Source organism: Oncorhynchus mykiss, chromosome 23 (assembly GCF_057628025.1).
Source record: "Oncorhynchus mykiss isolate SJ-2025 chromosome 23, ASM5762802v1, whole genome shotgun sequence".
Taxonomy (NCBI): Eukaryota; Metazoa; Chordata; class Actinopteri; order Salmoniformes; family Salmonidae; genus Oncorhynchus; species Oncorhynchus mykiss.
The window spans coordinates 1,061,626-1,089,398 of NC_143044.1; the positions used below are offsets into that span (position 1 = coordinate 1,061,626).

Consider the following 27,773-nt stretch of genomic DNA (forward strand, 5'->3'; position numbering starts at 1 on the left):
ACACCTATGAAGTCGTAGCTCTTTGGTCTCAGGTAAAACAATAGCAATAGGTAGCGTTCATACTTTGTTGTCTTTGCAGATGACAATGCCCAGGTTTGTAAAATCCTCAGTGCAACCCCCATGTCAAACTTCTAAAAAGCCAAATACATGTCAACACGTCCTGTCACACATCAGGCAATTCCTTGGCGATATCTGAGCGTGATTTACCAATCCAAAGCTCACTATAGATTCCAGCCCTTACAGGATTGGCTGTTGATACCTAGCACTACCTACCATGCTACTTGGTGGCATGGAGAGGATCTGTGTCTGCAACACGTGCTCTCACTACTGGTATCCACCCAAATAAAATAAAATGTTATTTGTCACATGCGCCGAATGCAACAGGTTTATACAACAGTAGTATACAACAGTGAAATGCTTACTTACAAGCCCTTAACCAACAATGCAGTTATAAGAAAAATACCTAAAACAATTAGAAATAAAGTAACAAATAATTAAAGAGCAGCAGTTTGTTTAGATGTTCAGTAGTTTTATGGCTTGGGGGTAGAAGCTGTTTAGAAGTATCTTGGACCTGGACTTGGCGCTCCGGTACCGCTTGCCATGGGGTAGCAGAGAGAACAGTCAATGATTAGGCTGGCTGGAGTCTTTGACAATTTTTAGGGCCTTCCTCTGACATCGCCTGGTATAGAGGTCCTGGATGGCAGCATGATTGGCCCCTCTGTAGTGCCTTGCGGATCGAAGGCCGAGCAGTTGCCATACCAGGCAGTGATGCAACCATGCTTTTGATGGTGCAGCTGTAGAACCTTTTGAGGAACTTGAAGCTCTCAACCTGCCTCACTACAGACCCGTCGATGAGAATGGGGGAGTGGTCGGTCCTCCTTTTCCTGTAGTCCAAAATCATCTCCTTAGTCTTGATCACATTGAGGGAGAGGTTGTTGTCCTGGCACCACATAGCCAGGTCTCCAACCTCCTCCCTAAATGCTGTCTCGTCGTTGTTGGTGATCAGACCTACCACAGTTCTGTCATCTGCAAACTTAATGATGGTGTTGAAGTTGTAACTGGCCGTGCAGTCATGAGTGAACATGGAGTACAGGAAGGGACTGAGCACGCATCCAGGGCACGGTTCTAGGCCCTCTCCTCTTTTCTCTTTACACCAAGTCACTTGGCTCTGTCATATCCTCACATTGATTCTCCTATCATTGCTATATAGATGACACTCAACTGCTCTTCTCCTTCCTCCCTTCTGACACCCAGATGGCAACACGCATCTCTGCGTGCCTGGCAGACATCTGAGCTTGGATGTTGGCCAAGAGCAATCTTGACAAAACACCTTCTTCCCAGGAAAGTCCTGCCCGCTCCAAGACCTCTACATCATGGTTGACAATTCCATGGTTTCCCCCTCCCAGAGTGCAAATTAGAGGAAGCTGGTTGGAGAAGCTATAGGAGGACAGGCTTATTGTAATGGCTGGAATGCAATAGATGGAACGGAGTCAAACGTGGTTTTGATATATTTGATAACATTCCATTATTCCATTTCAGCCATTACAATAAGCCCATCCTCCTATAGCTCCTTCCATTCAGCCTCCACTGGTGAAAACAACCTTGGCGTGACCCTGAACAACACCCTGTTGTTCTCTGCAAACATAAAAGCAGTGACTTGCTCCTGCAGGTTTACGCTCAACAACATCCGTAGAGTACAACCTTTACTCACACTAATCCAGGCACTTGTCTTCTCCTATCTAGACTACTGTAACTCTCCATTGGCTGGGCTGTGCCATCGGCTGGGCTGTGCCTTCAAACCCCTGCAACATCCAGAATGTCGTAGCTCGCCTGGTGTTCAACTTTCCTAAGTTCTCTCATGTCTCCCCGCTCCTCTGTACACTTCACTGGCTTCTAGTTGAAGCTTGCATCATCTACAAGACCCTGGTGCTTGCCTACAGAGCAGCAAGGGGAACTGCTCCTCCTTACCTTCAGGCTATGCTCCAACCCTACATCCCAACCGGAGCACTCCATACCATCTCTGGTTTCTTGGCCCTTCCAATCCTACGGGAACAGCAGCTCCCGCTCAGCTCAGCCCAGTCCAAGCTCTTCTCTGTCCTGGCACCCCAATGGTTTAACAAGCTTCCACCTAAGGTCAGGACAGCAGAGTCCCTGCCCACCTTTCGAAAATGTCTGAAACACTACCTCTTTGAAGAGTATCTTAACTCTCACGGTGCGACCAAATTAACATTTCTTTCAAATTCTGTGCACTTTATTGAATAATTTACTTAACAATGGTTTTGCTTGCTTTAACAACTGTGTTACATAAGGAACTGGCTCAAGTGGGCGGGGAAACAAAAGGTGAATAGGCACAGAGGCTTAACATTGCAATGCTTCCGGGGAAGCTTGCTAAACAGACGAAGCCTGTGTAAGGTTTGAGAAGTCAATGAGAGAAGTGAAAAATACTTCCTTAGTTGTTATTTTGCTTGAAATCTAAAGACACAACCTAGATTTGAGCCACTGCCTTAAGTAGTTGCACATGTGATTACTCCAACCTTGTGATATTGATTTTTAAAAAAAACATTATATTATTATTATTATTTTTATCTAACCTTTATTTAACTAGGCAGTTAAGAACAAATTCTTATTTACAATGACGGCCTACCAAAAGGCCAAGGCCTCCTGCGGGGACGGGGGCTGGGATTAAAAATAAAAATAAAATAAAAATATAGGACAAAACACACATCATGAAGATGATGGCTGACAATTACATGCTCCTGACCAATTGTGCTATTTTGTTCATTTTTTTTGCATTGTTTGTTTTGAAACTTATTTTGTACATAATGTTGCTGCTACCGTCTCGACGACTGAAAATAACTTCTGGACATCAGAAAAGCAATTACTCACCATGAACTGGAAGAAGCTTTTTCCTTTAACGAGTCCAACGAGACGTATATACTGCTCTCCCAGGAACAGGCCCAAATCCCAGTCATTTGCGTGAAGAAAAGATGAAGGAAAAGAGGCTGCAGATCGGGCTGCCTTCTGAGAATCCGTAGGCGAGCGAGTAAACTCCCACTGCCTTCCGTTCTACTTGCTAACATGCAATCATTGGAAAATATAATTGATAACTTACGATTATCCTACCAACGGGACATTTACCATATTCTTACCAGCATGTCACATGTGCAACCAGATGGAAAAAAACTAGACCACCTTTACTCCACACACAGAGATGCATACAAAGCTCTCCCCTGCCCTCCATTTGGCAAATCTGATCATAATTCTATCCTCCTGATTCCTGCTTACAAGCAAAAACTAAAGCAGGAAGTACCAGTGACTCACTCAATACGGAAGTGGTCAGATGACGTGGAAGATAGGAATGTTTTGCTAGCACAGACTGGAATATGTTCCGGGATTCATCTAATGGCACTGAGGTGTATACCACCTCAGTCATCGGCTTCATCAATAAGCGACCATATGTACATATCCCAACCAGAAGCCATTGATTAGAGGCAACATCCTCATGGTAGGACAGGTGCTGTATGTGGAGGATGAGGGCTGCAGTAGATATCGTAGATTGGGGGGATTGAGGCCTAAGAGGGTTTTATAAATAAGCATCAACTAGTGAGTATTGCGGTGGGTATACAGAGATGACCAGTTCACAGAAGAGTATAGAGTGCAGTGACGTGTCCTATAAGGAGCATTGGTGGCAAATCTGATGGTTGAATGGTAAAGAACATCTAGCTCGCTCGGGAGCACCCTTACCTGTCGATCTACAAATTACGTCTCCGTAATCTAGCATGGGTAGGATGGTCATCTGAATCAGGGTTTGTTTGGCAGCTGGGGTGAAAGAGGAGCGATTACGATAGAGGAAACCAAGTCTAGATTTAACTTTAGCCTGCAGCTTTGATATGTGCTGAGAGAAGGACAGTGTACCATCTAGCCATACTCCCAAGTACTTGTATGAGGTGAATACCTCAAGCTCTAAACCATCAGAGGTTGTAATCACACCTGTGGGCAGAGGGGCATTCCTTTTACCAAACAACATTACCTTTGTTTTGGAGGTGTTCAGGACAAGGTTGAGGGCAGAGAAAGCTTGTTGGACACTAAGAACGTTTTGTTGTAGAGCGTTTAACACAAAATCCGGGGAGGGGCCAACTGAGTATAAGACTGTATCATCTGCATATAAATGGATGAGAGAGCTTCCTACTGCCTGAGCTATGTTGCTGATGTAAATTGAGAAGAGTGTGGGGCCTAGGATCGAGCCTTGCTGTACACCCTTGGTGACAGGCAGTGGCTGAGACAGCAGATGTTCTGACATTATACACTGCACTCTTTGAGAGAGGTAGTTAGCAAACCAGGCCAAAGGCCCCTCAGAGACACTAATACTTAGCCGGCCCACAAGAATGGAATGGTCTACCGTATCAAAAGCTTTGGCCAAGTCAATAAAAACAGCAGCACAACATTGCTTAAAATCAAGGGCAATGGTGACATCATTGAGGACCTTGAATGTTGCAGTGACACATCCATAACCTTAGAGGAAACCAGATTGCATAGCAGAGAGAATACTATAGACATCGAGAAAGCCAACCAGTTGATTATTGACAAGTTTTCACAACACTTGATGAACAGGGCAAAATAGAAATTGGCCTATAACAGTTAGAAAAGGGACGGAGTGCTTTTGATTTGATGGCCTGCACATGCGCAGTTTGGCACGGGACGACCGTTATACCGATGACGTGTTTCTGCTCATGAGCTTAGCTAGCCAACGTCGCTTACAAGTGTGATCAGGGATTTCTATTGGAGAAGCAGTTTCTGCCTATCTTCATACTGTACTTTCTTTGTTTCTATTATATTTTACAGCATATTTTATGCAGCAAGTTAGCAACAAACTGAAAATAGCTGTTATTTTGATAGGGTCATTAAAGAGAAAATATTAGTGTGCCATTCATCTTCATGACAAATGAATTAATGTTTCTGTATGTTCTCTCTTAATCTATCAATTTCTCTTTCAGTCTGTCAAACCTGACCTGCAGAAATTACGTTGATTTTAGTTGAACTTGCTCTGGTTCTTTTTGTGGGGGCTCAAATCCACATATGGGCTTAAGCCAAAGCTAAAGCCAAAATGGTAGCCAAATAGGCCAAAATGCCAAGTTCTCTGTAGTAGCCACTCAAGGTTAATATCTAGACTTTGCAATATTTTCTACTGATAATAAAGTGTAAGTAAATTTAAATAAAAATAAATAGAAATTGTATGGAATTTGATTAAATACAATAATTTCAGAAATAATAATAACACACTCACCCCTCCCCCCCACACACCCCGTCCATTACCTTCCTCTCCTACAACTTCGAAGAGTCCAAACTGCTCCAGGACTTTGACGAACAGTCCCATCACCACCAGGACAGCTATCATCTCCAGCCCATCCAGACTCAACATCCTGGGGACACGATCTAATCAAAACGGGCCCAGGCCCAGACAAACCCAGTCCCTTGTGTCGGATTACACCTATGTCCTTTGACTTTTTCCCCAAACAGAGCAGTACATCTGCCTGTACCAACAGAGCTAAGCTGGGCCAACCAGATTCATGGTGGGTACACCCAAGTGGTCACCAAGTATCCACAAAAAAATCCCGTTATCCCATAATTTCCTGCAGCAACAGTTGAGAGAGCTGGTTGGATTTCTCTGATCCCTCCTCCAGAACCTGTCCTCTCCTCAGCGCTCGCTCTCCGCTCTCCCCATCCTGGGATCAGATGCCCCCCCCAGAGCTAGAAATAGGTGTCCATACAGCCCCACTAATGTATCAGTCCTGGACTACCATCAGGTAAAAATCCCCCCTTCCTCCTCCAACATCACAGGGAAAGAGTGAAACTCTTCTCCTCTACTCGCTTCCCTTCTTCTTTTCCTTTCTGCTCTTTCCTGTCCTCCACCCCCTGTTTGAGTAAAATAATCCGGGGAAGAGTGCTGTCTGCTAGTCCTTTGGCTGTGTGTGTGAAGGAGAGATGACTGAGTTAGGTAGATGCGGGAGACAGCGGGAGAGAGAGTGAAGGGGAGGCGGGAGAGTTAGAGAGAGAGAGAGAGACAGGGAGGAGAAGGAGGTATGCCCAGTGATATTACTTTCATTGATTTGCCAAATGTGGTTTCCAAGGTAACTGGCTGAAAATGTTTGGGAGAACCAAACTCGACAACATGCATGACTACAGAAACAACATTTAATCTCGCTTTTAAAGAAATAACTATTTCACTACGACAGAAATAACGGTTTAACTTTTTAATAAATAAATAAATAAATGTCTAGTTAGACGTTTTTGTCAGTCTCAATACACTCTCTTGCAGTATGCAGTAAACCTCTACCGAAATAATGAATGCAGTATTTCATTATCTAGGTTACGTAAACACCAACACAAATTCCCTTCAGTATTAGCTTGAGGAGAAACAGCAACAGATGCATCTTAGCAAAGAGTGGGTGGAGGCAACAGTTAGATGGAGGAGCACTGGTAAAATTGAAAGGCTTAGACTGATGTTTAATCAAAACAATGAATCACAAAGATGGACCCAATCACAAGAAGGTAGAGACAGATCCAGAGTACCAGACTAGTATTTCACTACATTGCAGGGGGAAAGAGGAATGGAGTGAAACAAATAGAGAGTGGATGAGAGCAGAAAAAGATTCAAGAAAGAAAATAAGAGTGAAAGAGAGAGATGAGAGGGTCACTCCTCCCCACTTGTGAGTGTAACTCTAGCTTATTCATTTCTGTATTCTCTCCTAGACCAGGGTTTCCCAAACTCGATCCTGGGACCCAACATGGGTGCACATTTTGGTTTTTGCCCTAGCACTACACTGCTGATTCAAATAATCAAAGCTGAATGACAGTCAGTTATTTAAATCAGCTGTGTAGTGTTAGGGCAAAGAGCTCTTCTCCCATGCTTTGTGAATACAGAAAGCATCCCATTGCTGGTCAACTAAAATAAAATGCAAATAATAAATATATATATATATATATATATATATATATATATATATATATATATATACAGTTCCTTCAGAAAGTATTCAGACCACTTGACTTTTTCACATTTTTGTTATGTTACAGCCTTAATCTAAAATGTATTACATAAAACAAAAATCCTCATCAATCTACACACAATATCCCATAATGACAAAGCAAAAACAAGCTTTAATTTAAAAAATAAATAATTACCCGATATAAATAATTATTCAGACCCTTTGCAATGAGACCCTGAAAATTAAGTTCAGGTGCATCCTGTTTCCATGTTTCTACAACTTGGAGTTCACGTGAAGTAAATTCAATTGATGGGACATGATTTGGAAAGGCAAACACCTGTCTATATAAGGTTCCAAAGTTGACACTGAATGTCAGAGCAAAAACCAAGACGAGGTCGAAGGAATTGTCCATAGAGCTCCGAGACAGGATTGTGTTGTGGTACAGATCTGGGTAAGGATACCAAAAAAACGATGGTCACTCTGAAAGAGCTCCAAAGTTCCTCTGTGGAGATGGGAGAACCTTCCAAAAGGACAACCACATCTGCAGCACTCCACCAATCAGGCCTTTATGGTAGAGTGGCCAGTTGGAAGCCACTCCTCAGTAAAAGGCACCACAGCCCGTTTGAATTTTGCCAAAAGACACCTAAAGACTCTCTGACCATGAGAAACAAGATTATCTGGTCTGATTAAACCAGATTGAACTTTTTGGCCTGGATGCCAAATGTTATGTCTGGAGCAAACTTGGCACCCTCCCTAAAGTGAAGAAAGGTGGTGGCAGCATCATGCTGTGAGGATGTTTGTCAGTGGCAGGGACTGGGAGACAAGTCAGGATTGAGGAAAAGATGAACGGAGCAAAGTACAGAGAGATCCTTGATGAAAATCTGCTCCAGAACACTCAGGACCTCAGACTGGGGTGAAGTTTCACCTTCCAACAGGACAACGACACTAAGCACACAACCAAGACAACGCAGGAGTGGCTTCGGAAAAGCTGACCACGACTCCATTTTGTTGCTTCCTGCCTACAGACAGAAACTAAAACAAGAAGCTCCCGCGCTCAGGTCTGTTCAACGCTGGTCCGACCAATCTGATTCTACGCTTCAAGACTGCTTCGATCACGTGGATTGGGATATGTTCCGCATTGCGTCCAACAACAACATTGACGAATACGCTGATTCGGTGAGCGAGTTCATTAGAAAGTGCATTGATGATGTCGTTCCCATAGCAACGATTAAAACATTCCCAAACCAGAAACCGTGGATTGGTGGCAGCATTTGCGTGAAACTGAAAGCGTGAACCACTGATTTTAACCAGAGAAAGGTGACCGGAAACATGACCGAATACAAACAGTGTAGCTATTCCCTCCAAAAGACAATCAAACAAGCTAAGCATCAGTATAGAGACAAAGTAGAGTCACAATTCAACGGCACAGACACAAGAGGTATGTGGCAGGGTCTACAGTCAATCACGGATTACAAAAAGAAAACCAGCCACGTCACGGACCAGGATGTCTTGCTCCCAGGCAGACTAAATTATTGTTTTGCCCGCTTTGAGGACAATACAGTGCCACTGACACGGCCCGCAACCAAAACCTGCGGACTCTCCTTCACTGCAGCCGACATGAGGAAAACATTTAAACGTGTTAACCCTCGCAAGGCTGCAGGCCCAGACGGCATCCCCAGCCGCGTCCTCAGAGCATGCGCAGACCAGCTGGCTGGTGTGTCTACGGACATATTCAATCAAACCTTTTCCCAGTCTGCTGTTCCCACATGCTTCAAGAGGGCCACCATTGTCACTGTTCCCAAGAAAGCTAAGGTAACTGAGCTAAACGACTAAACGTAGCACTCACTTCCGTCATCATGAAGTTCTTTGAGAGACTAGTCAAGGACCATATTACCTCCACCCTACCTGACACCCTAGATCCACTCCAATTTGCTTACCGCCCAAATAGGTCCACAGACGATGCAATCTCAACCACACTGCACACTGCCCTAACCCATCTGAACAAGAGGAATACCTATGTGAGAATGCTGTTCATCGACTACAGCTCAGCATTTAACACCATAGTACTCCCCAAACTCGTCATCAAGCTCGAGACCCTGGGTCTCGACCCCGCCCTGTGCAACTGGGTACTGGACTTCCTGACGGACCGCCCCCAGGTGGTGAGGGTAGGTAACAACATCTCCACCTTGCTGATCCTCAACACTGGGGCCCCACAAGGGTGCGTTCTGAGCCCTCTCCTGTACTCCCTGTTCACCCATGACTGCGTGGCCATGCACGCCTCCAACTCAATCATCAAGTTTGCGGACGACACTACAGTGGTAGGCTTGATTACCAACAACGACGAGACGGCCTACAGGGAGAAGGTGAGGGCCCTCGGAGTGTGGTGTCAGGAAAATAACCTCACACTCAACATCAACAAAACAAAGGAGATGATTGTGGACTTCAGGCACCCCCCTATCCACATCGGCGGGACAGTAGTGGAGAGTGTAGTAAGTTTTAAGATCCTCGGCGTACACATCACGGACAAATTGAATTGGTCCAACCACACAGACAGCGTCGTGAAGAAGGCGCAGCAGCGCCTCTTCAACCTCAGGAGGCTGAAGAAATTCGGCTTGTCACCAAAAGCACTCACAAACTTCTACAGATGCACAATCGAGAGCATCCTGTCAGGCTGTATCACTGCCTGCTAAGGCAACTGCTCCGCCCACAACCGTAAGGCTCTCCAGAGGGTAGTGAGGTCTGCACAACGCATCACCGGGGGCAAACTACCTGCCCTCCAGGACACCAACACCACACGATGTCACAGGAAGGCCATAAAGACCATCAAGGACAACAACCACCCGAGCCACTGCCTGTTCACCCCACTATCATCCAGAAGGCGAGGTCAGTACAGGTGCATCAAAGCAGGGACCGAGATACTGAAAAACAGCTTCTATCTCAAGGCCATCAGACTGTTAAACAGCCACCACTAACATTGAGGGGCTGCTGCCAACACACTGACTCAACTCCAGCCCCTTTAATAATAGGAATTGATGTAAATTGATGTAAAATATATCACTAGCCACTTTAAACAATGGTACTTAATATAATGTTTACATACCCTACATTACTCATCTCATATGTATGTGTTTATACTGTACCCTATATCATTTACTGCATCTTTATATAATATATGTGTCACTAGCCACTTTAAACTATGCCACTTTGTTTACATACCCTACATTACTCATCTCATATGTTTATACTGTACTCGATACCATCTACTGCATCTTGCCTACGCCGTTCTGTTCCATCACTCATTCATATAGCTTTATGTACATATTCTTTATCCCTTTACACTTGTGTGTATAAGGTAGTAGTTTTGGAATTGTTAGGTTAGATTACTCGTTGGTCATTACTGCATTGTCGGAACTAGAAGCACAAGCATTTCGCTACACTCGCATTAACATCTGCTAACCATGTGTATGTGACAAATACATTTGATTTGATTTGATTTAAGTCTCTGAATGTCCTTGAGTGGCCCAGCGATAACCTGGACTTGAAACCGATCAAACATCTCTGGAGAGACCTGAACATAGCTGTGAAGCGATGCTCCCCATCCAACCTGACAGAGTTTGAGAGGATCTGCAGAGAAGAATGGGATAAACTCCCCAAATACAGGTGTGCCAAGCTTGTAGCTTCATACCCAATAAGACTCGAGGCTGTAAACACTGCCAAAGGTGCTTCAACAAAGTACTGAGTAAAGGGTCTTAATATTTATGTAAATGTTGTATTTCTGTTTTTTTAAACAGTTTTCTGCTTCATCATTATGGGGTATTGTTTGTAGATTGATGAGGGAAAAAAACAATGTCATCCATTTCATGATGAGGCTGTAACGTAACAAAATGTGGAAAAAGTAAATGGGTCTGAATACTTTCCGAATGCGCTGTAAATGTGATATTTCAGTTTATTTTATTTTATAAAGGTGCAAAAATGTCTAAAGACCTGTTTTTCCTTTGTCATTATGGGGTATTGTATGTAGATTGATGAGGGGGGGAAACTATTTAATACATTTTAGAATAAGGCTGTAACGTAATAAAATGTGGAAAAACTCTAGTGGTCTGAATACTTTCCGAATGAACTGTAACAGCACTGGTAAAGCATTTCTCTCAATTCAATGCACGGGGCTGTATAGGCATGGGAAACATAAGTTTACATTATCCAAAGCAAGTGAAATAGATAATAAACAAAAGTGAAATAAACAATACAAAATGTACAGTAAACATTACACTCACAATAGTCCCAAAATAATAAAGACATTTAAAATGTCATAGTTTGTCTATATACAGTGCTGTAACGATGTGAAAATAGTTAAAGTAAACAGGGAAAAATTAATAAACATAAATATGGGTTGTATTTACAATGGTGTTTGTTTTTCACTGGTTGGCCTTTTCTTGTGGCAACAGGTCACACATCTTGCTGCTGTGATTGCACACTGTGGCATTTCACCCAATAGATATGGGAGTTTATCAAAATTGGATTTGTTTTCGAATTCTTTGTGGGTCTGTGTAATCTGAGGGAAATATGTGTCTCTAATATGGTCATCCATTTGGCATCAGGTTAGGAAGTAGCTCAGTTTCCACCTCATTTTGTGGGCAGTGTGCACATTGCCTGTCTTCTCTTGGGAGCCATGTCTACCTACGGTGACCTTTCTGAATTGCAAGGCTATGCTCACTGAGTCTGTACATAGTCAAAGCATTTTGGGTCAGTCACAGTGGTCAGGTATTCTGCCACTGTGTACTCTCTGTTAAGGACCAAAAAGCATTCTAGTTTGCTCTGTTGTTTTGTTAATTCTTTCCAATGTGCAAGTAATTATATATATTTCTTTCTCATGATTTGGTTGGGTCTAATTGTGTCGCTGGTCCTGGGGCTCTGTGAACAGAGCCCCAGGACCAGCTTGCTTAGGGGACTCTTCTTCAGGTTAATTTCTCTGAAGGTGATGGCTTTGTTAATTGCTTCCTTTTAGGTGGTTGTAGAATTTAACGTCTCTTTACTGGATATCGGCCTAATTCTGCTCAGCATGCATTATTTGGTGTTTTAAATTGTACACAGACTCTCTCTCTCTCTCTCTCTCTCTCTCTCTGTGTGCATGCTGGGAGTGTTTGTAGTTGAGAAGCAGTGATGAGGGCTCTGTTCTTACTTACTTTCTTGCTTCTTTATTTTGACTTTTTTTTCCCAAAAAATGTTTTTGTATGGTGTGCCATACGGTGTACTAAACTAACGCACTGTTAGTTTAGTGGTACCCACTGTTTTTGTAATAGCGTGTTGTGCGCGAAGGCTTCGCAGCCTAGTGCGGAGGAGACGCTGTCGTTAGGGCATGAATTCAGGTGTGTTCCTGAGAATGGGGTTAAGGTGGAGGAGGTTCTGCTCATGGTCAGTGAACAGGTAGGAGCTGAATGTATGCGTTCTGCATCCAGAATGAACAAAGCTGTGGTTGTGCTGATTGCAAGGGATGTCTTGGTGCCGATTTCTTCTTTCTTCTTCTTTTTGCGAATCTGCCTCCGTTTAATACGGACGACCAAATCAGGAAAGAGCTGAGTTGTTTTCGTAAGTTTTTCTTACATTCGATTTTCGTGTACTGTCGGCAGGTGTTCAGGCTGATGCCGTTAAACATGTTGCTTCATTACGGAGGCAACTGTTCATGTTTCTGAAAAACAATTAGCAACAATTAAATGCGCATTTCAAAGTGAGGCACGGGGAGGGGCTTTACGCAGGTTTGCCAGCACAGATAGTCTACGGTGTTTTGAGTGTGAGGATTTGGGGCTTAAGAGCTTTGCATGCCGACATATAGGCCGTGGACAAGGTGAGGGTACAAGCGCCAGTGGGTTAAATTGAGGTCAACGTGCAGGGGGCCATGAGACGCAGGCAGCAGAGGCTGGGCCTAGTCATGCTATATGTAGATGGTGGTGTAGATTAGGCTGGGTCTAGTCATGCTGTAGATGGTGGTGTAGCTGAGGCTGGGTCTAATCATGCTATGAATGTGTAGCTGAGACTGGGTCCAGTCATGCTACGGATGGTGGTGTAGTCCAAATTCGTCTTTTCTGTCAACAGTATACAGCTCTCTCATCCTCAGAGGGCTCCAGGCTAACTTAGCTGAATTACGTAGGGACCTGGGCAGTTTTTTCCAGGTTAAAGCAATGGGAGAACTTTTAAGAACTAGGTTCTCCATGTTTCATGAGATGGATGCTCCCAGCTCCTTCTTCTTTGGTTTAGAAAACCGATCGTTTGACCCAAGGGTATGCATTGTCTACAGTTGTGGTGGGGGAGATGCAGGAGCGGACTGTGGAGTTTTATACTGAGTTGTATAGGACAGAACTGTGCGATCCTATGTCTGCTCAGGTTTTGTGCTCCAATTCATCCCTGACACAGATGGATGAAATGGACATTTCCCTGTTGTCCCATGAACTGGCAGAGGCCGTAACCCAGTTGTCCCCCACCGTGCACCTGGGATCGATGGACTCCCAGTGGAGTTTTATTCTGGAGAATAATTGGACTGGACTTCTTTTGTGTGTTGAGTGAGCGCGTCAGGGTAGGAGAGTTGCAGATGAGCTGTCGTCAGGCGGCCCAAGAAAGTAGACTCGTGTAAATTTAAGAACTGGAGGCCTGTGGCATTGCTCTGTGCGGAATTCAAAATATTTGCCAAAGTCCTTGCTAACAGACTAAAGTCCCATCTGGACTTTATAGTACAGTGCAAAAGGATCAGACATATTGTGTACCAGGACGCTCAATCACGGGCAACCGGTTCTTAATCAGGGACATGTTGGACTTGCCGAGAGTTGGACTGGTCTCTTTAGACCAAGAGAAGGCTTTTGATAGAGTGGACCATGAGTGTCTGTTTAATGTGATGTCTGCGTTTGGGTTTGGGGAAAGGTTTTGTCCTGTGTGAAGATGTTGTATGCTGGGGCATCATGTATGATCAAGGAGGGAGGGGGGCTCAGTAGGCCAGTCTCGGGGAGGCGGGGCATTAGACAAGGATGCCCTCTATCGGCGCAGTTAAATAAACTAGCCATTGAGCCTTTTTTAGGCCTGCAACGCTGGAGACTGCGGGGAGTGTGCTGGACAGGCATGGGTGTGTTGACAGGCATAGCAGTGTCGGCATATGCAGTTGACATCTCTGTGATGGTCAGGGATGGGCAGGACATGCAAGCACTAGAGACTAGTCTGAAGGTGTATGAGGGAGCTTCATCAGCTAAGGTGAACTGGGGTAAGCTCTGTTAGGTGTGTCTTCCAGGGGGTTTGCAGTGGGGTTGTAAAGGGCTTAACATTTTGGGGGTGTACCTGGGCTCTGAGAGGAGGGTCAGGAAGAACTGGGAGAGGCTGTCACAGGCAGTGGTGTCAAGACTGGCCAGGTGGAGGTGGCTCCTGTCCCAAGTGTCATATAGAGGGAGGGTGCTGATAATCAACAACCTGGCGGCATCCTCCCTGTGGGATAAACGGTCTGTCCTCAACCACCCCGCTGGTCTGCTCGTAGACCTGCAACGCAAGCTGGTGGATTTTTTCTGGTTGGTCCATCACTGGCTGAGGGAAGCATTGTTGTACATGTTCTTCCACGAAGGAGGACAGTACCTGGTGGAACTGGAGAGCACGGTGGCTGCTTTCAGACTAAATGCGGAACAGAGACTGCTGTACCATACTTATGTCGCCTTTGAGGGAACCAGCATGCGCGCTGCTGAGGAGAGCTGGCGGATTAGGGTTGGACCGGCAGCTGTTCCTCATGAAGCTGGAGAGGCTGAATACAGCAGGTCTCTCTGACTTTTACTTTGTGGTGCTGAGGGCCTAGCAGCTGCTAAGGCCCAAACAAGAGGAGGGTGTGGAGCCTGGGCTGTGGGTGTGGCCTATCTTCCACAACCCAGCCATCCTTTTGAGATCGGTTCAGTTGGCCACCCTACAGAGGTGACTGATGGCATCGGGTTTACTAAGGCTGGGTGACCTGCGGCTGCTGGGGGAGGGTTGGAAAACCCTGGAAGTCCTGGAACAACAAGCAGGCTGCTGGAGAGATAGGCTGCTGGAGAGATTCCTGTGGGAGGTCCAGGAGGCACTGTCTGAGCCAGTAAGGGGGGTATTTGAGCAGCCAAGATGTTGCGCAGCCAATGTTTCTGCCACTGCAGGTGACGGCAGAGACTGGGGACTGGCAAGGGGGTCTGGAGGACTTGTTAGAATTTAACACTCCGGGCCTCAGGCAATTTGAGGGGGTTGGAGGTAAAGCCCTCTACAACCTCTGCGTTAAGGTGAGGAACATTAGGAGCTTAACAGGAGTGAAGGCACATCAGTGTCAGGGGGTATGTGGGGTGGAGAGTAAGGTGAGTTTTAAATAGAGGGGGCTCTATGAACTCTCGGTATCAATGAGGTCAGCGGACCTCCAGAGGGTTCTACATGGAGCCCTGGCCACTAACAGCTGGTTAGCACGGGTCGACCCGGGACTTGGACAGGGGTGTCCTTTCTGTGCCATGAGTGAAACTGTGCGTCAGGTTAATGCCATTACTGTTTCTGTTGGAATGTCTGTGTGCGAGGTTGCGGGTGGAGTTTACTGTTGGGATGTTTATAATGGGGCACAGGTATTCGAAGAAGGAAAAGGCCAAATGTGTGTTGTTGAATTTTCTGTTTGCTCATGCGGAGTTGGATTTTTAGCTAACAAGGAGGAACAGAGTCAAAGGTGGAGGGATAACAGACCCTTTATTATTATTTAATGTGATGGTCTCTGCACACATTCGGGTGGAATTTGAGTTCTATAAAATGATGTAGAAGTGGTGTAACGGCCGTTGTTGGTGGAAGAAGGTGAGGACCAAGGTGCAGCATGGTATGTGTCCATATTTAATAAAATGAACACGGAAATAACAAAAATAACAAAGAGAAACAACCGAAAACAGTTCTGGCTGGTGCAGACACACAACAGAAAACAATCACCCACGAAACACAATAGAAAACAGGCTACCTAAATATGGTTCTCAATCAGGGACAACGATTGACAGCTGCCTCTGATTGAGAACCATACCAGGCCAAACACAGAAATAACAAATCATAGAAAAACTAACATAGACAACCCACCCAACTCACGCCCTGACCATACTAAAACAAAGACATGACAAAAGAACTAAGGTCAGAACGTGACAAGTGGTGAGGTTTTGGTTATTGTGATGTGTGGCGTTGTTTTATGTCGTGGGGTAGAGTGCAAGGTGAGTATGCAGCACAGAAGCTATTTGATTTTGAAGGGGGGTGGGTCGGTGGGGAGGTTTTAATCAAATTAAATGAGGATATATCGTTAAAGAAAGAGAAAAAGTCTAAAAAGTGTGTCTCTCTCTCTCTCATTTCAATGCCTTTCTACTTCCCCCTCTATATGTTTGTGAGTCATGTCTGTGTTGTTTGTTTACTAGAGTCCCTGCACTAGACATCTCATTAATATGATGGCTTTCTCAGCAGTACACAACACCAGGGAACACCACAGCATAACATGCCGACTTAGCCTGTCCTTGGTTGACACACTACAGGTGGGCATACAATATGACAGGGAACACAATCTGACATAACTGCTGATATCTGTGGGGGTTTGACAACAAAACAAACACCATGCTGTAACCTGTTCCTCCAGTCGATGTTGACAGTAATGTATATGTCTGTAATAAGCACAGGCTACTTTCAAAAACATGCTAGCCTCCTGTCGGCACACACACATGCACGGACACACGCATGGACACACACGCACGGACACACGCACACGCACACACGCACACGCACACACACACACACACACACACACACACACACACACACACACCCCTGGAGGAACGTTTGTTAGAGATGACTCTTGGATGTATTGATCAGGTGTCATCTACTAAGCCAGGGATGAGAGGAGAGAGAGGGAACAAGGGATTATTTAATAACAATTACTGTGTAAATGAACGTGCACAATGTAGTCATGTATGTCAAAGTGTGTCAAATATGTAAGTTGAACACAATTGTATGTTAAAAGCACTGTTTGTGTGTGTGTGGGTATCCCTAAACTTGCCAACAGACAAAGAGCTGTTAAAGGATCAGTGGTTCACCGATCAGTGCTTGATGGGCTCTGCAACAGCCAGGGTGGTGAGTAAAGAAACAATACTTTTTTCAGAGAAAGTTTCTTTAGGAACATCAGGCGACGTCCTAAAAACGTCTTTAGGGACGTCCCCGGAACAAGCTGGGAACTAAACATAAAAATTCCGGTGGACCATGACAGAACGTCCTATGTTTTATCCATTATTGGACACAGGAATGTTCTTGCGACGTCTCCACGAAATGTGTCTAGAATATTAATATCTTATATTCTGAGAACATGCATTGCAATCGTGTTTTGTGTATGTTTGGTGTGACGTTGATGGAATATTCTCCTAACCCTCAGAAAACTGGACACATGAATGTTCTTGCAATGTTCCCATGAAACGTGTCTAGAATATTAATATTAAATAGTCTGTGAACATGGTAACCATGTTCTGGGTATGTTCAACATTAAGGGGAATGGTCTCTTGGAAACAGTCCTTGCACATCATTGGACCATTCCTATGAAAACGTTATCTAATGACCGAATAAGGCTCGTAAGGGAACGTTCTCTAAATTTGTGAGAACGTTTGTTTTTTGCTGGGTAAGGTCTGATGACATTGTAAGTGTCAGGGAGAGAATGACAGAATGAGGAGAGGAAAAACCATCCCTACTTTATTACCCTCCAGGACCTCTTTTCTCCTGCTAAATTCTTCACCTCATTCTATCTGTCAGCTGGTAAATTGGCCTCACAGATGTGTTCTCTAGTTGTATAATCAGCTCTCCTCCCTCTTCTCCTTCATTCGCTCTCCTCTCCTCTACTCTTCTCCCCTGATCTTCCTCTCTCTCTCGTCTTCTCCCCAAACATCCCTGGTCATCAATACACAATTATACACAGGGCCAAAGCCAAAGCTATTGATGTAGTATAAAAAAGCCAATACTATGAACACACACACACACACACACACACACACACACACACACACAGTGTTGCTATTTAATTCACCATTCCACTAGGCAAGTGAGGAGTGACACAGTCTCAGTGAATTAAGAAACATCACCTCAGAGAGTTCATCTAACTAGCGCTAAACAACACACACAGCTTTCACTTAGCCTTAGCGCCTACCGCTCTAACCCTCCATACAATAATGCTGTTATCAAATACACTCAGTCATCTGTCAGGATGAGGTACAGAGTGGCGTGGGAGGCAGAGGAGGGGACACAGAAACACAAAAAACACACAAAGACCATCAGAAAGATGTTTAAACGCGCACACACACACACACAGCCCATCAAAACCAAACACAGCCTATTATAAATGAAGAACAGCTTGTCCTTGTTATAAAGCTATCTGAAGCCTTGGTAGGGAATGAGATAGAGGGGACAGGCAGGTCTGGCTGTTCCTGTTATTTCCGAGGCGTATGGATAACTGCTGCATTCATACACTGAGCTGGGATAACTAAAACTAATGAGCTCCATTCAATACTCACTCCACTCCATATTTGTTTAGTCGTATATTTTGAACCTCTTTCTCTCTTTCTCCCTCTTGATCACTATCAACAGGCCAAATTATATTCTCTACAGCAGTGCTTAACTTGTCAATCGGGAGGTGTGAGTGGGGTGACCTGGAGAGCTCTGACGTACCGGAACGCATGAGAAAAAAATATCACCTTTATAATAAAGCATTGCATGCGTATCATCACATTTGCTACCTCACAACTACCTAATACAAACAAATCTAAGTAAAGGAATGGAATATGAATATATACATATACATATATGCTTGGCCATATCAGTTGGCCTCTTCTAGATCTCTGACTTTCCGACCTGAAGATCACTGACGTCATGATTCGACCTTGTTTTTTTCAGAGTTCCCAGTTGTCATGAAAGCACAAATGGAAATGACAGGCTACTTTGACACTGACAAACTGAGAATCTGAGGTCAATGAAAATGACCTTGCCTTGAAACCATCTATAGCCTCGGCCTAGGTCATCGCTATCTCACCTGACGTCATCGCCACCTCACCCGCTATTAAGATAACCTTCGGGCCAACTGGGGGCCCAAGGCTGGTTAGGAGACACCGCAACTGTGATGAACTGTGAGAATATTAGAGTAGCACTGTAATTCATGAATCATATGCTGTCTGCTGCTGTTCTTATCTCTTTCCCTTTCTGTCTTCTACAACTCTCTCACCACCTCGTCTTTCTTCCTCGTTTTATAATGCACACCACGTGTGCATTGAAGTACAGATTGAACTTGTTTGTATAATATTACAATTATCAGAATTATAATGCATTTATGTATTTATGACACCTGGATAATGAACTTCTTTCAATAAAGCGCTTCACATTCTCCACTGGTTGAAATTAAGTATCTCATTGAAATACTACACCTACATTCAACTACATTCAAATCAAAATCAAATCAAATTTTTATTTGTCACATACACATGGTTAGCAGATGTTAGTGCGAGTGTAGCGAAATGCTTGTGCTTCTAGTTCCGACAATGCAATAATAACAAGTAATCTAACTAACAATTCCAAAACTACTGTCTTGTACACAGTGTAAGGGGATAAAGAATATGTACATAAGGATATATGAATGAGTGATGGTACAGAGCAGCATAGGCAAGATACAGTAGATGGTATCGAGTACAGTATGTACAAATGAGATGAGTATGTAAACAAAGTGGCATAGTATAGTATAAAGTGGCTAGTGATACATGTATTACATAAGGATACCGTCGATGATATAGAGTACAGTATATACGTATGCATATGAGATGAATAATGTAGGGTAAGTAACATTTATATAAGGTAGCATTGTTTAAAGTGGCTAGTGATATATTTACGTCATTTCCCATCAATTCCCATTATTAAAGTGGCTGGAGTTGAGTCAGTGTCAGTGTTAGTGGTGGCTGTTTAACAGTCTGATGGCCTTGAGATAGAAGCTGTTTTTCAGTCTCTCGGTCCCAGCTTTGATGCACCTGTACTGACCTCGCCTTCTGGATGATAGCGGGGTGAACAGGCAGTGGCTCGGGTGGTTGATGTCCTTGATGATCTTTATGGCCTTCCTGTGACATCGGGTGGTGTAGGTGTCCTGGAGGGCAGGTAGTTTGCCCCCGGTGATGCGTTGTGCAGACCTCACTACCCTCTGGAGAGCCTTACGGTTGAGGGCGGTGCAGTTACCATACCAGGCGGTGATACAGCCCGCCAGGATGCTCTCGATTGTGCATCTGTAGAAGTTTGTGAGTGCTTTTGGTGACAAGCCGAATTTCTTCAGCCTCCTGAGGTTGAAGAGGCGCTGCTGCGCCTTCTTCACGATGCTGTCTGTGTGAGTGGACCAATTCAGTTTGTCTGTGATGTGTATGCCGAGGAACTTAAAACTTGCTACCCTCTCCACTACTGTTCCATCGATGTGGATAGGGGGGTGTTCCCTCTGCTGTTTCCTGCTGTTTCCTGCTGTTTCCAGTGTCCTCAGAGTAATTATGAAGGGAGTTAGATATGGATCTTTTTTTCTGTATATATGAATTACAAAACAATCATGTTTCTAGTCTATTGCATAGTTACAATATGTAATCATTGATGTCCCAGGGGCAGGAGTGGTAAACACTGTTGAAGTGTATAATTGTAATACATACATGCAGACAGAGCATCATTCAAATAATGGAGTTTGATATGACTGAAAAAGAATGTCTCAGAGATTCCTACCTGAACCACACCTTTATTTGCCAGGGAGAGTACATGATCAGCGAATACATTTAATGTACAGGCTACAGTGCGTGCTACAGACAGAAACTAAAACAAGAGGCTCCCACGCTGAGGTCTGTCCAACGCTGGTCCGACCAAGCTGACTCCACACTCCAAGACTGCTTCCATCACGTGGACTGGGAGATGTTTCGTATTGCGTCAGATAACAACATTGACGAATACGCTGATTCGGTGTGCGAGTTCATTAGAACGTGCGTTGAAGATGTCGTTCCCATAGCAACGATTAAAACATTCCCTAACCAGAAACCGTGGATTGATGGCAGCATTCGTGTGAAACTGAAAGCGCGAACCACTGTTTTTAATCAGGGCAAGGTGTCTGGTAACATGACCGAATACAAACAGTGCAGCTATTCCCTCCGCAAGGCTATCAAACAAGCTAAGCGCCAGTACAGAGACAAAGTAGAATCTCAATTCAACGGCTCAGACACAAGAGGCATGTGGCAGGGTCTACAGTCAATCACGGACTACAGGAAGAAACCCAGCCCAGTCACGGACCAGGATGTCTTGCTCCCAGGCAGACTAAATAACTTTTTTGCCCGCTTTGAGGACAATACAGTGCCACTGACACGGCCTGCAACGAAAACATGCGGTCTCTCCTTCACTGCAGCCGAGGTGAGTAAGACATTTAAACGTGTTAACCCTCGCAAGGCTGCAGGCCCAGATGGCATCCCCAGCCGCGCCCTCAGAGCATGCGCAGACCAGCTGGCCGGTGTGTTTACGGACATATTCAATCAATCCCTATACCAGTCTGCTGTTCCCACATGCTTCAAGAGGGCCACCATTGTTCCTGTTCCCAAGAAAGCTAAGGTAACTGAGCTAAATGACTACCGCCCCGTAGCACTCACATCCGTCATCATGAAGTGCTTTGAGAGACTAGTCAAGGACCATATCACCTCCACCCTACCTGACACCCTAGACCCACTCCAATTTGCTTACCGCCCAAATAGGTCCACAGACGATGCAATCTCAACCACACTGCACACTGCCCTAACCCATCTGGACAAGAGGAATACCTATGTGAGAATGCTGTTCATCGACTACAGCTCGGCATTCAACACCATAGTACCCTCCAAGCTCGTCATCAAGCTCGAGACCCTGGGTCTCGAACCCGCCCTGTGCAACTGGGTACTGGACTTCCTGACGGGCCGCCCCCAGGTGGTGAGGGTAGGCAACAACATCTCCTCCCCGCTGATCCTCAACACTGGGGCCCCACAAGGTTGCGTTCTGAGCCCTCTCCTGTACTCCCTGTTCACCCACGACTGCGTGGCCACGCACGCCTCCAACTCAATCATCAAGTTTGCGGACGACACAACAGTGGTAGGCTTGATTACCAACAACGATGAGACGGCCTACAGGGAGGAGGTGAGGGCCCTCGGAGTGTGGTGTCAGGAAAACAACCTCACACTCAACGTCAACAAAACTAAGGAGATGATTGTGGACTTCAGGAAACAGCAGAGGGAACACCCCCCTATCCACATCGATGGAACAGTAGTGGAGAGGGTAGCAAGTTTTAAGTTCCTCGGCATACACATCACAGACAAACTGAATTGGTCCACTCACACAGACAGCATCGTGAAGAAGGCGCAGCAGCGCCTCTTCAACCTCAGGAGGCTGAAGAAATTCGGCTTGTCACCAAAAGCACTCACAAACTTCTACAGATGCACAATCGAGAGCATCCTGGCGGGCTGTATCACCGCCTGGTATGGCAACTGCACCGCCCTCAACCGTAAGGCTCTCCAGAGGGTAGTGAGGTCTGCACAACGCATCACCGGGGGCAAACTACCTGCCCTCCAGGACACCTACACCACCCGATGTCACAGTAAGGCCATAAAGATCATCAAGGACATCAACCACCCGAGCCACTGCCTGTTCACCCCGCTATCATCCAGAAGGCGAGGTCAGTACAGGTGCATCAAAGCTGGGACCGAGAGACTGAAAAACAGCTTCTATCTCAAGGCCATCAGACTGTTAAACAGCCACCACTAACACTGAGTGGCTGCTGCCAACACACTGACACTGACTCAACTCCAGCCACTTTAATAATGGGAATTGATGGGAAATGATGTAAATATATCACTAGCCACTTTAAACAATGCTACCTTATATAAATGTTACTTACCCTACATTATTCATCTCATATGCATACGTATATACTGTACTCTATATCATCGACGGTATCCTTATGTAATACATGTATCACTAGCCACTTTATACTATACTATGCCACTTTGTTTACATACTCATCTCATTTGTACATACTGTACCCGATACCATCTACTGTATCTTGCCTATGCTGCTCTGTACCATCACTCATTCATATATCCTTATGTACATATTCTTTATCCCCTTACACTGTGTACAAGACAGTAGTTTTGGAATTGTTAGTTAGATTACTTGTTATTACTGCATTGTCGGAACTAGAAGCACAAGCATTTCGCTACACTCGCATTAACATCTGCTAACCATGTGTATGTGACAAATAAAATTTGATTTGATTTGATTTGAATATCATGCGTGGTAATATCTACAGTACATGTGTATATAGGACTTTCATCCTTGGCACAATAAAGTTATTTATATTATACTCTATCCATAGGCTTCATTAATGCCATTCAGACTTGAAGTTGATACAAATATGATAGCTGAGGTTCATAAATTGGTATGAATATTAGTTCAGAACCTAACATTTTAGGGTCCACACACAGATCGACTACATACTGTAGCTAGTTACACATCCATAGGCGTACAGTTATTTTATCCTCCACTACACAATAAGCAAGTAAATAGTTAGCTAGCTGTGTTACTTCAGCTGCATTGCAAGGCAAATATAAGCAAGGCAAGCTTACACAATTGTACATTAAATTTGCAGTAAATGCTTTAGCTAGCTAGATTCTTTACATCCACTGTTCACAAGACGACACAAGACGCCTGGTTTGCTGATTTTATCAGGAGTCCCTAAAACATTAAACAACACGAATTACAAATTCATTCTCCTAACACTAGCTAGCTGGTTTACGTTAGCTAGTCAGATAACTTGCTAAATAGAGATTTTCGTAAATTAAATATGCACAAACGTTTGTCTCTACGTTAAAACCTCTTAGAGCTCTAGGGGCGCTATTTCATTTTTGGATAAAAAACGTTCCCGTTTTAAGCGCGATATTTTGTCACGAAAAGATGCTCGACTATGCATATTCTTGACAGTTTTGGAAAGAAAACACTCTGAAGTTTCAGAATCTGCAAAGATTTTGTCTGTAAGTGCCCCAGAACTCATTCTACAGGCGAAACCAAGATGATGCATCACCCAGGAATTAGCAGAATTTCTGAAGCTCTGTTTTCCATTCTCTCCTTATATGGCTGTGATTGCGCAAGGAATGAGCCTACACTTTCTGTCGTTCGCCCAAGGTCTTAGCAGCATTGTGACGTATTTGTAGGCATATCATTGGAAGATTGGCCATAAGAGACTACATTTTCCAGAGGTCCGCCCGGTGTCCTTTGTCTAAATTTGTGCGTAATCTTCAGGTGCGGTCATTTTCTCCTGGGATTCAGGAGAGAAAGCATGTGTCCAAGAACGATGTATCAATGAAGAGATATGTGAAAAACACCTTGAGGCTTGATTCTAAAAAACGTTTGCCATGTTTTCAGTCGATATTATGGAGTTAATTTGGAAAAAAGTTTGCGTTTTGAGGACTGAATTTATGGATTTTTTTTGGTAGCCAAATGTGATGTATAAAACGGAGCTATTTCTAATACACAAGGAATCTTTTTGGAAAAACTGAGCATCTGCTATCTAACTGAGAGTATCCTCATTGAAAACATCAGAAGTTCTTCAAAGGTAAATGATTTTATTTGAAGGCTTTTATGTTTTTGTTAATGTTGCGTGCTGGATGCTAACGCTAATGCTAACGCTAAATGCTAACGCGAAATGCTAACTCTAGCTAGCTACTTTTACACAAATGATTGTTTTCCTATGGTTGAGAAGCATATTTTGAAAATCTGAGATGACAGTGTTGTTTACAAAAGGCTAAGCTTGAGAGATGGCATATTTATTTCATTTCATTTGCGATTTTCATAAATAGTTAACGTTGTGTTATGCTAATGAGCTTGCTGATAGATTTACACAATCCTGGATACAGGGGTTTTTTCATAGCTAAACGTGACGCAGAAAACGGAGCGATTTGTCCTAAACAAATAATCTTTCAGGAAAAACTGAACATTTGCTATCTGAGAGTCTCCTCATTGAAAACATCTGAAGTTCTTCAAAGGTAAATGATTTTTTTGAATGCTTTTCTGTTTTTTTGTGTAAATGTTGCCAGCTGAATGCTAATGCTAAATGCTACGTTAGCCATCAATACTGTTACACAAATGCTTGTTTTGCAATGGTTGAGAAGCATATTTTGAAAATCTGAGATGACAGTGTTGTTAACAAAAGGCTAAGCTTGAGAGATGGCATATTTATTTCATTTCATTTGCGATTTTCATGAATAGTTAACGTTGCGTTATGGTAATGAGCTTGAGTCTGTATTCACGAACCCGGATCCGGGATGGGGAGATCAGAAAGGTTAACTACGATATTCCTCTCAATTGTACATGTTTTGCTTGACTCGTTATAACATTATAACAACTTACATCTGTTTTGTCAGCCATCTTTGTTGAAGAACGCCATAAGGCAAGGGTGGCTCGCGTCAAAATTTGTCATTGGAACCACTCGATATGATTGGTCATATAAAAACCTTGGGACCCAAATGCATAACGAGTGTTCTATCTCCCCCTTGTGGTGGTCTGGAGCAATGAAGCCATGATGCTGGGTACCTCTATGTCCAGCGGGGCAAGCTCGCAACTTTTAAAGGAGAAACCACTGTTTCTCTCTGTTTCCCTATTTTTGTTCTCCTTTATCCTTGCCATTATGTTCCTTTTTTGGTTACATTTTTTTCCCAGTTTCAAACTTGCACAATACCAAAAGTTTTCAGAAATCTAGGGTGTGTGGAGACATATTGTATGCTACAATATGAGGAGGAAATAATAGACTCCTAAAAATGCTTGCCAGTTTCACTGACTCACTCAATGATGCGCAGCTCACTCCCTGATGATGGCATATGTGCTCATGCCAAAAGCCTCTATCTCTCTCTCTCTCTCATTTGACTTTGTAAAACAATATTTGGAAGACAAGATGATCAAATATTTTGGTAGCCTACAGTTTACAGATTAGAGAGTACTCTTTTTAGCAGGAGCCATTTGCTTTCCAGCCTGTGTTTTCCCGCAATTGTAAACTATTTGAAATATTGGGAAAGGCTAGTTTTGTCTGCATCCTGTTTTTTCACTGACAGATTCACAGCTTATTCCTGACTGTAGGATATGCCTTGTTATTGGGCTATACTCCACAATTTTTTTTAAAGAAGCTATTTATACTCTGTGGCAAAATTTGGGGCTTTCTCATGGTGTAGTAGGCTATTATTCAATTGATTTCTGAACAGACAGCAGTAACTCTATAACTTTGGCAAATTTATTTCAATTGATCAGGAGTGCTGCAGCTCCTCCAGAACGCTTTGCGTGGTTCTATAAGGAAATGAATTATGAAGTACAATACTGGAGAGATGAGAGTTGCAGGCTCATGTCTATCAGAGTAGAGAGAGAGAGAGATAATAGAAAGTGAATCTCATTCTAGTTCTGTGAGAGATACAGGGGGGAGAAATAATGAAGAGGCAACTCAACTTTGAACTTTGATAGTGTTTATTAGAAGTTTTACATTGCAAAAACTCACAACTATTTTTCATGCCACAAGAGGTACCGGCCAAAAAGTTTCCGGAACGAAAAAGTACAAAATGGAGAGGTGCTGGATCCTGTTCCGGCAGGATCCGGCTCAAATTATTTGTGCAACAGATGAGGGCTGCAGTAGAATGAGTCTGTCAGCTAGAATATGACTCCTAGTGGACTCCTATTGGGCAGAGAGAGTAAAAACAAGACCCAAAGACAACTGTTGAATATGGAATATGACTCCTAGTGGACTCCTAATGGGCAGAGAGAGTAAAAACAAGACCCAAAGACAACTGTTGAATATGGAATATGACTCCTAGTGGACTCCTATTGGGCAGAGAGAGTAAAAACAAGACCCAAAGACAACTGTTGAATATGGAATATGACTCCTAGTGGACTCCTAATGGGCAGAGAGAGTAAAAACAAGACCCAAAGACAACTGTTGAATATGGAATATGACTCCTAGTGGACTCCTATTGGGCAGAGAGAGTAAAAACAAGACCCAAAGACAACTGTTGAATATGGAATATGACTCCTAGTGGACTCCTATTGGGCAGAGAGAGTAAAAACAAGACCCAAAGACAACTGTTGAATATGGAATATGACTCCTAGTGGACTCCTATTGGGCAGAGAGAGTAAAAACAAGACCCAAAGACAACTGTTGAATATGGAATATGACTCCTAGTGGACTCCTAATGGGCAGAGAGAGTAAAAACAAGACCCAAAGACAACTGTTGAATATGGAATATGACTCCTAGTGGACTCCTATTGGGCAGAGAGAGTAAAAACAAGACCCAAAGACAACTGTTGAATATGGAATATGACTCCTAGTGGACTCCTAATGGGCAGAGAGAGTAAAAACAAGACCCAAAGACAACTGTTGAATATGGAATATGACTCCTAGTGGACTCCTAATGGGCAGAGAGAGTAAAAACAAGACCCAAAGACAACTGTTGAATATGGAATATGACTCCTAGTGGACTCCTAATGGGCAGAGAGAGTAAAAACAAGACCCAAAGACAACTGTTGAATATGGAATATGACTCCTAGTGGACTCCTAATGGGCAGAGAGAGTAAAAACAAGACCCAAAGACAACTGTTGAATATGGAATATGACTCCTAGTGGACTCCTAATGGGCAGAGAGAGTAAAAACAAGACCCAAAGACAACTGTTGAATATGGAATATGACTCCTAGTGGACTCCTAATGGGCAGAGAG

At 43.8% G+C, this 27,773-nt stretch overlaps 1 protein-coding gene and 1 long non-coding RNA gene across 6 annotated transcripts in view; one reads left to right on the top strand and one right to left on the bottom strand.

Annotated features, from left to right (window-relative positions):
- LOC110502255 (A-type potassium channel modulatory protein KCNIP2) overlaps positions 1–27,773 on the bottom strand; it is a 96,630-nt gene that overhangs the window by 37,624 nt on the left and 31,233 nt on the right. Inside the window, exons 1-2 of one of the 2 annotated variants that reach the window (XM_090216522.1) lie at positions 5,314–6,000; positions 3,745–3,819 (exon numbers count right to left, since the gene is read on the bottom strand). The exons of the other annotated variant lie outside the window; for it this stretch is intronic. Of the exons in view, the coding sequence (XP_090072648.1) occupies positions 3,745–3,819; positions 5,314–5,419 (181 nt within the window). The 5' untranslated portion in view covers positions 5,420–6,000. Of the gene's footprint in view, positions 1–3,744; positions 3,820–5,313; positions 6,001–27,773 lie in introns of those variants that run through there. 2 annotated transcript variants of the gene reach the window in all.
- Positions 24,204–27,773, top strand: part of LOC149972456 (uncharacterized) — an 80,411-nt gene continuing 76,841 nt past the window's right edge. Inside the window, exons 1-2 of one of the 4 annotated variants that reach the window (XR_016490860.1) lie at positions 24,204–24,636; positions 25,005–25,066. This is a non-coding gene — a long non-coding RNA (uncharacterized LOC149972456). The remainder of the gene's footprint in view (positions 24,637–25,004; positions 25,067–27,773) is intronic. The other 3 variants (XR_016490857.1, XR_016490859.1, XR_016490858.1) reach the window with 3 other exon arrangements.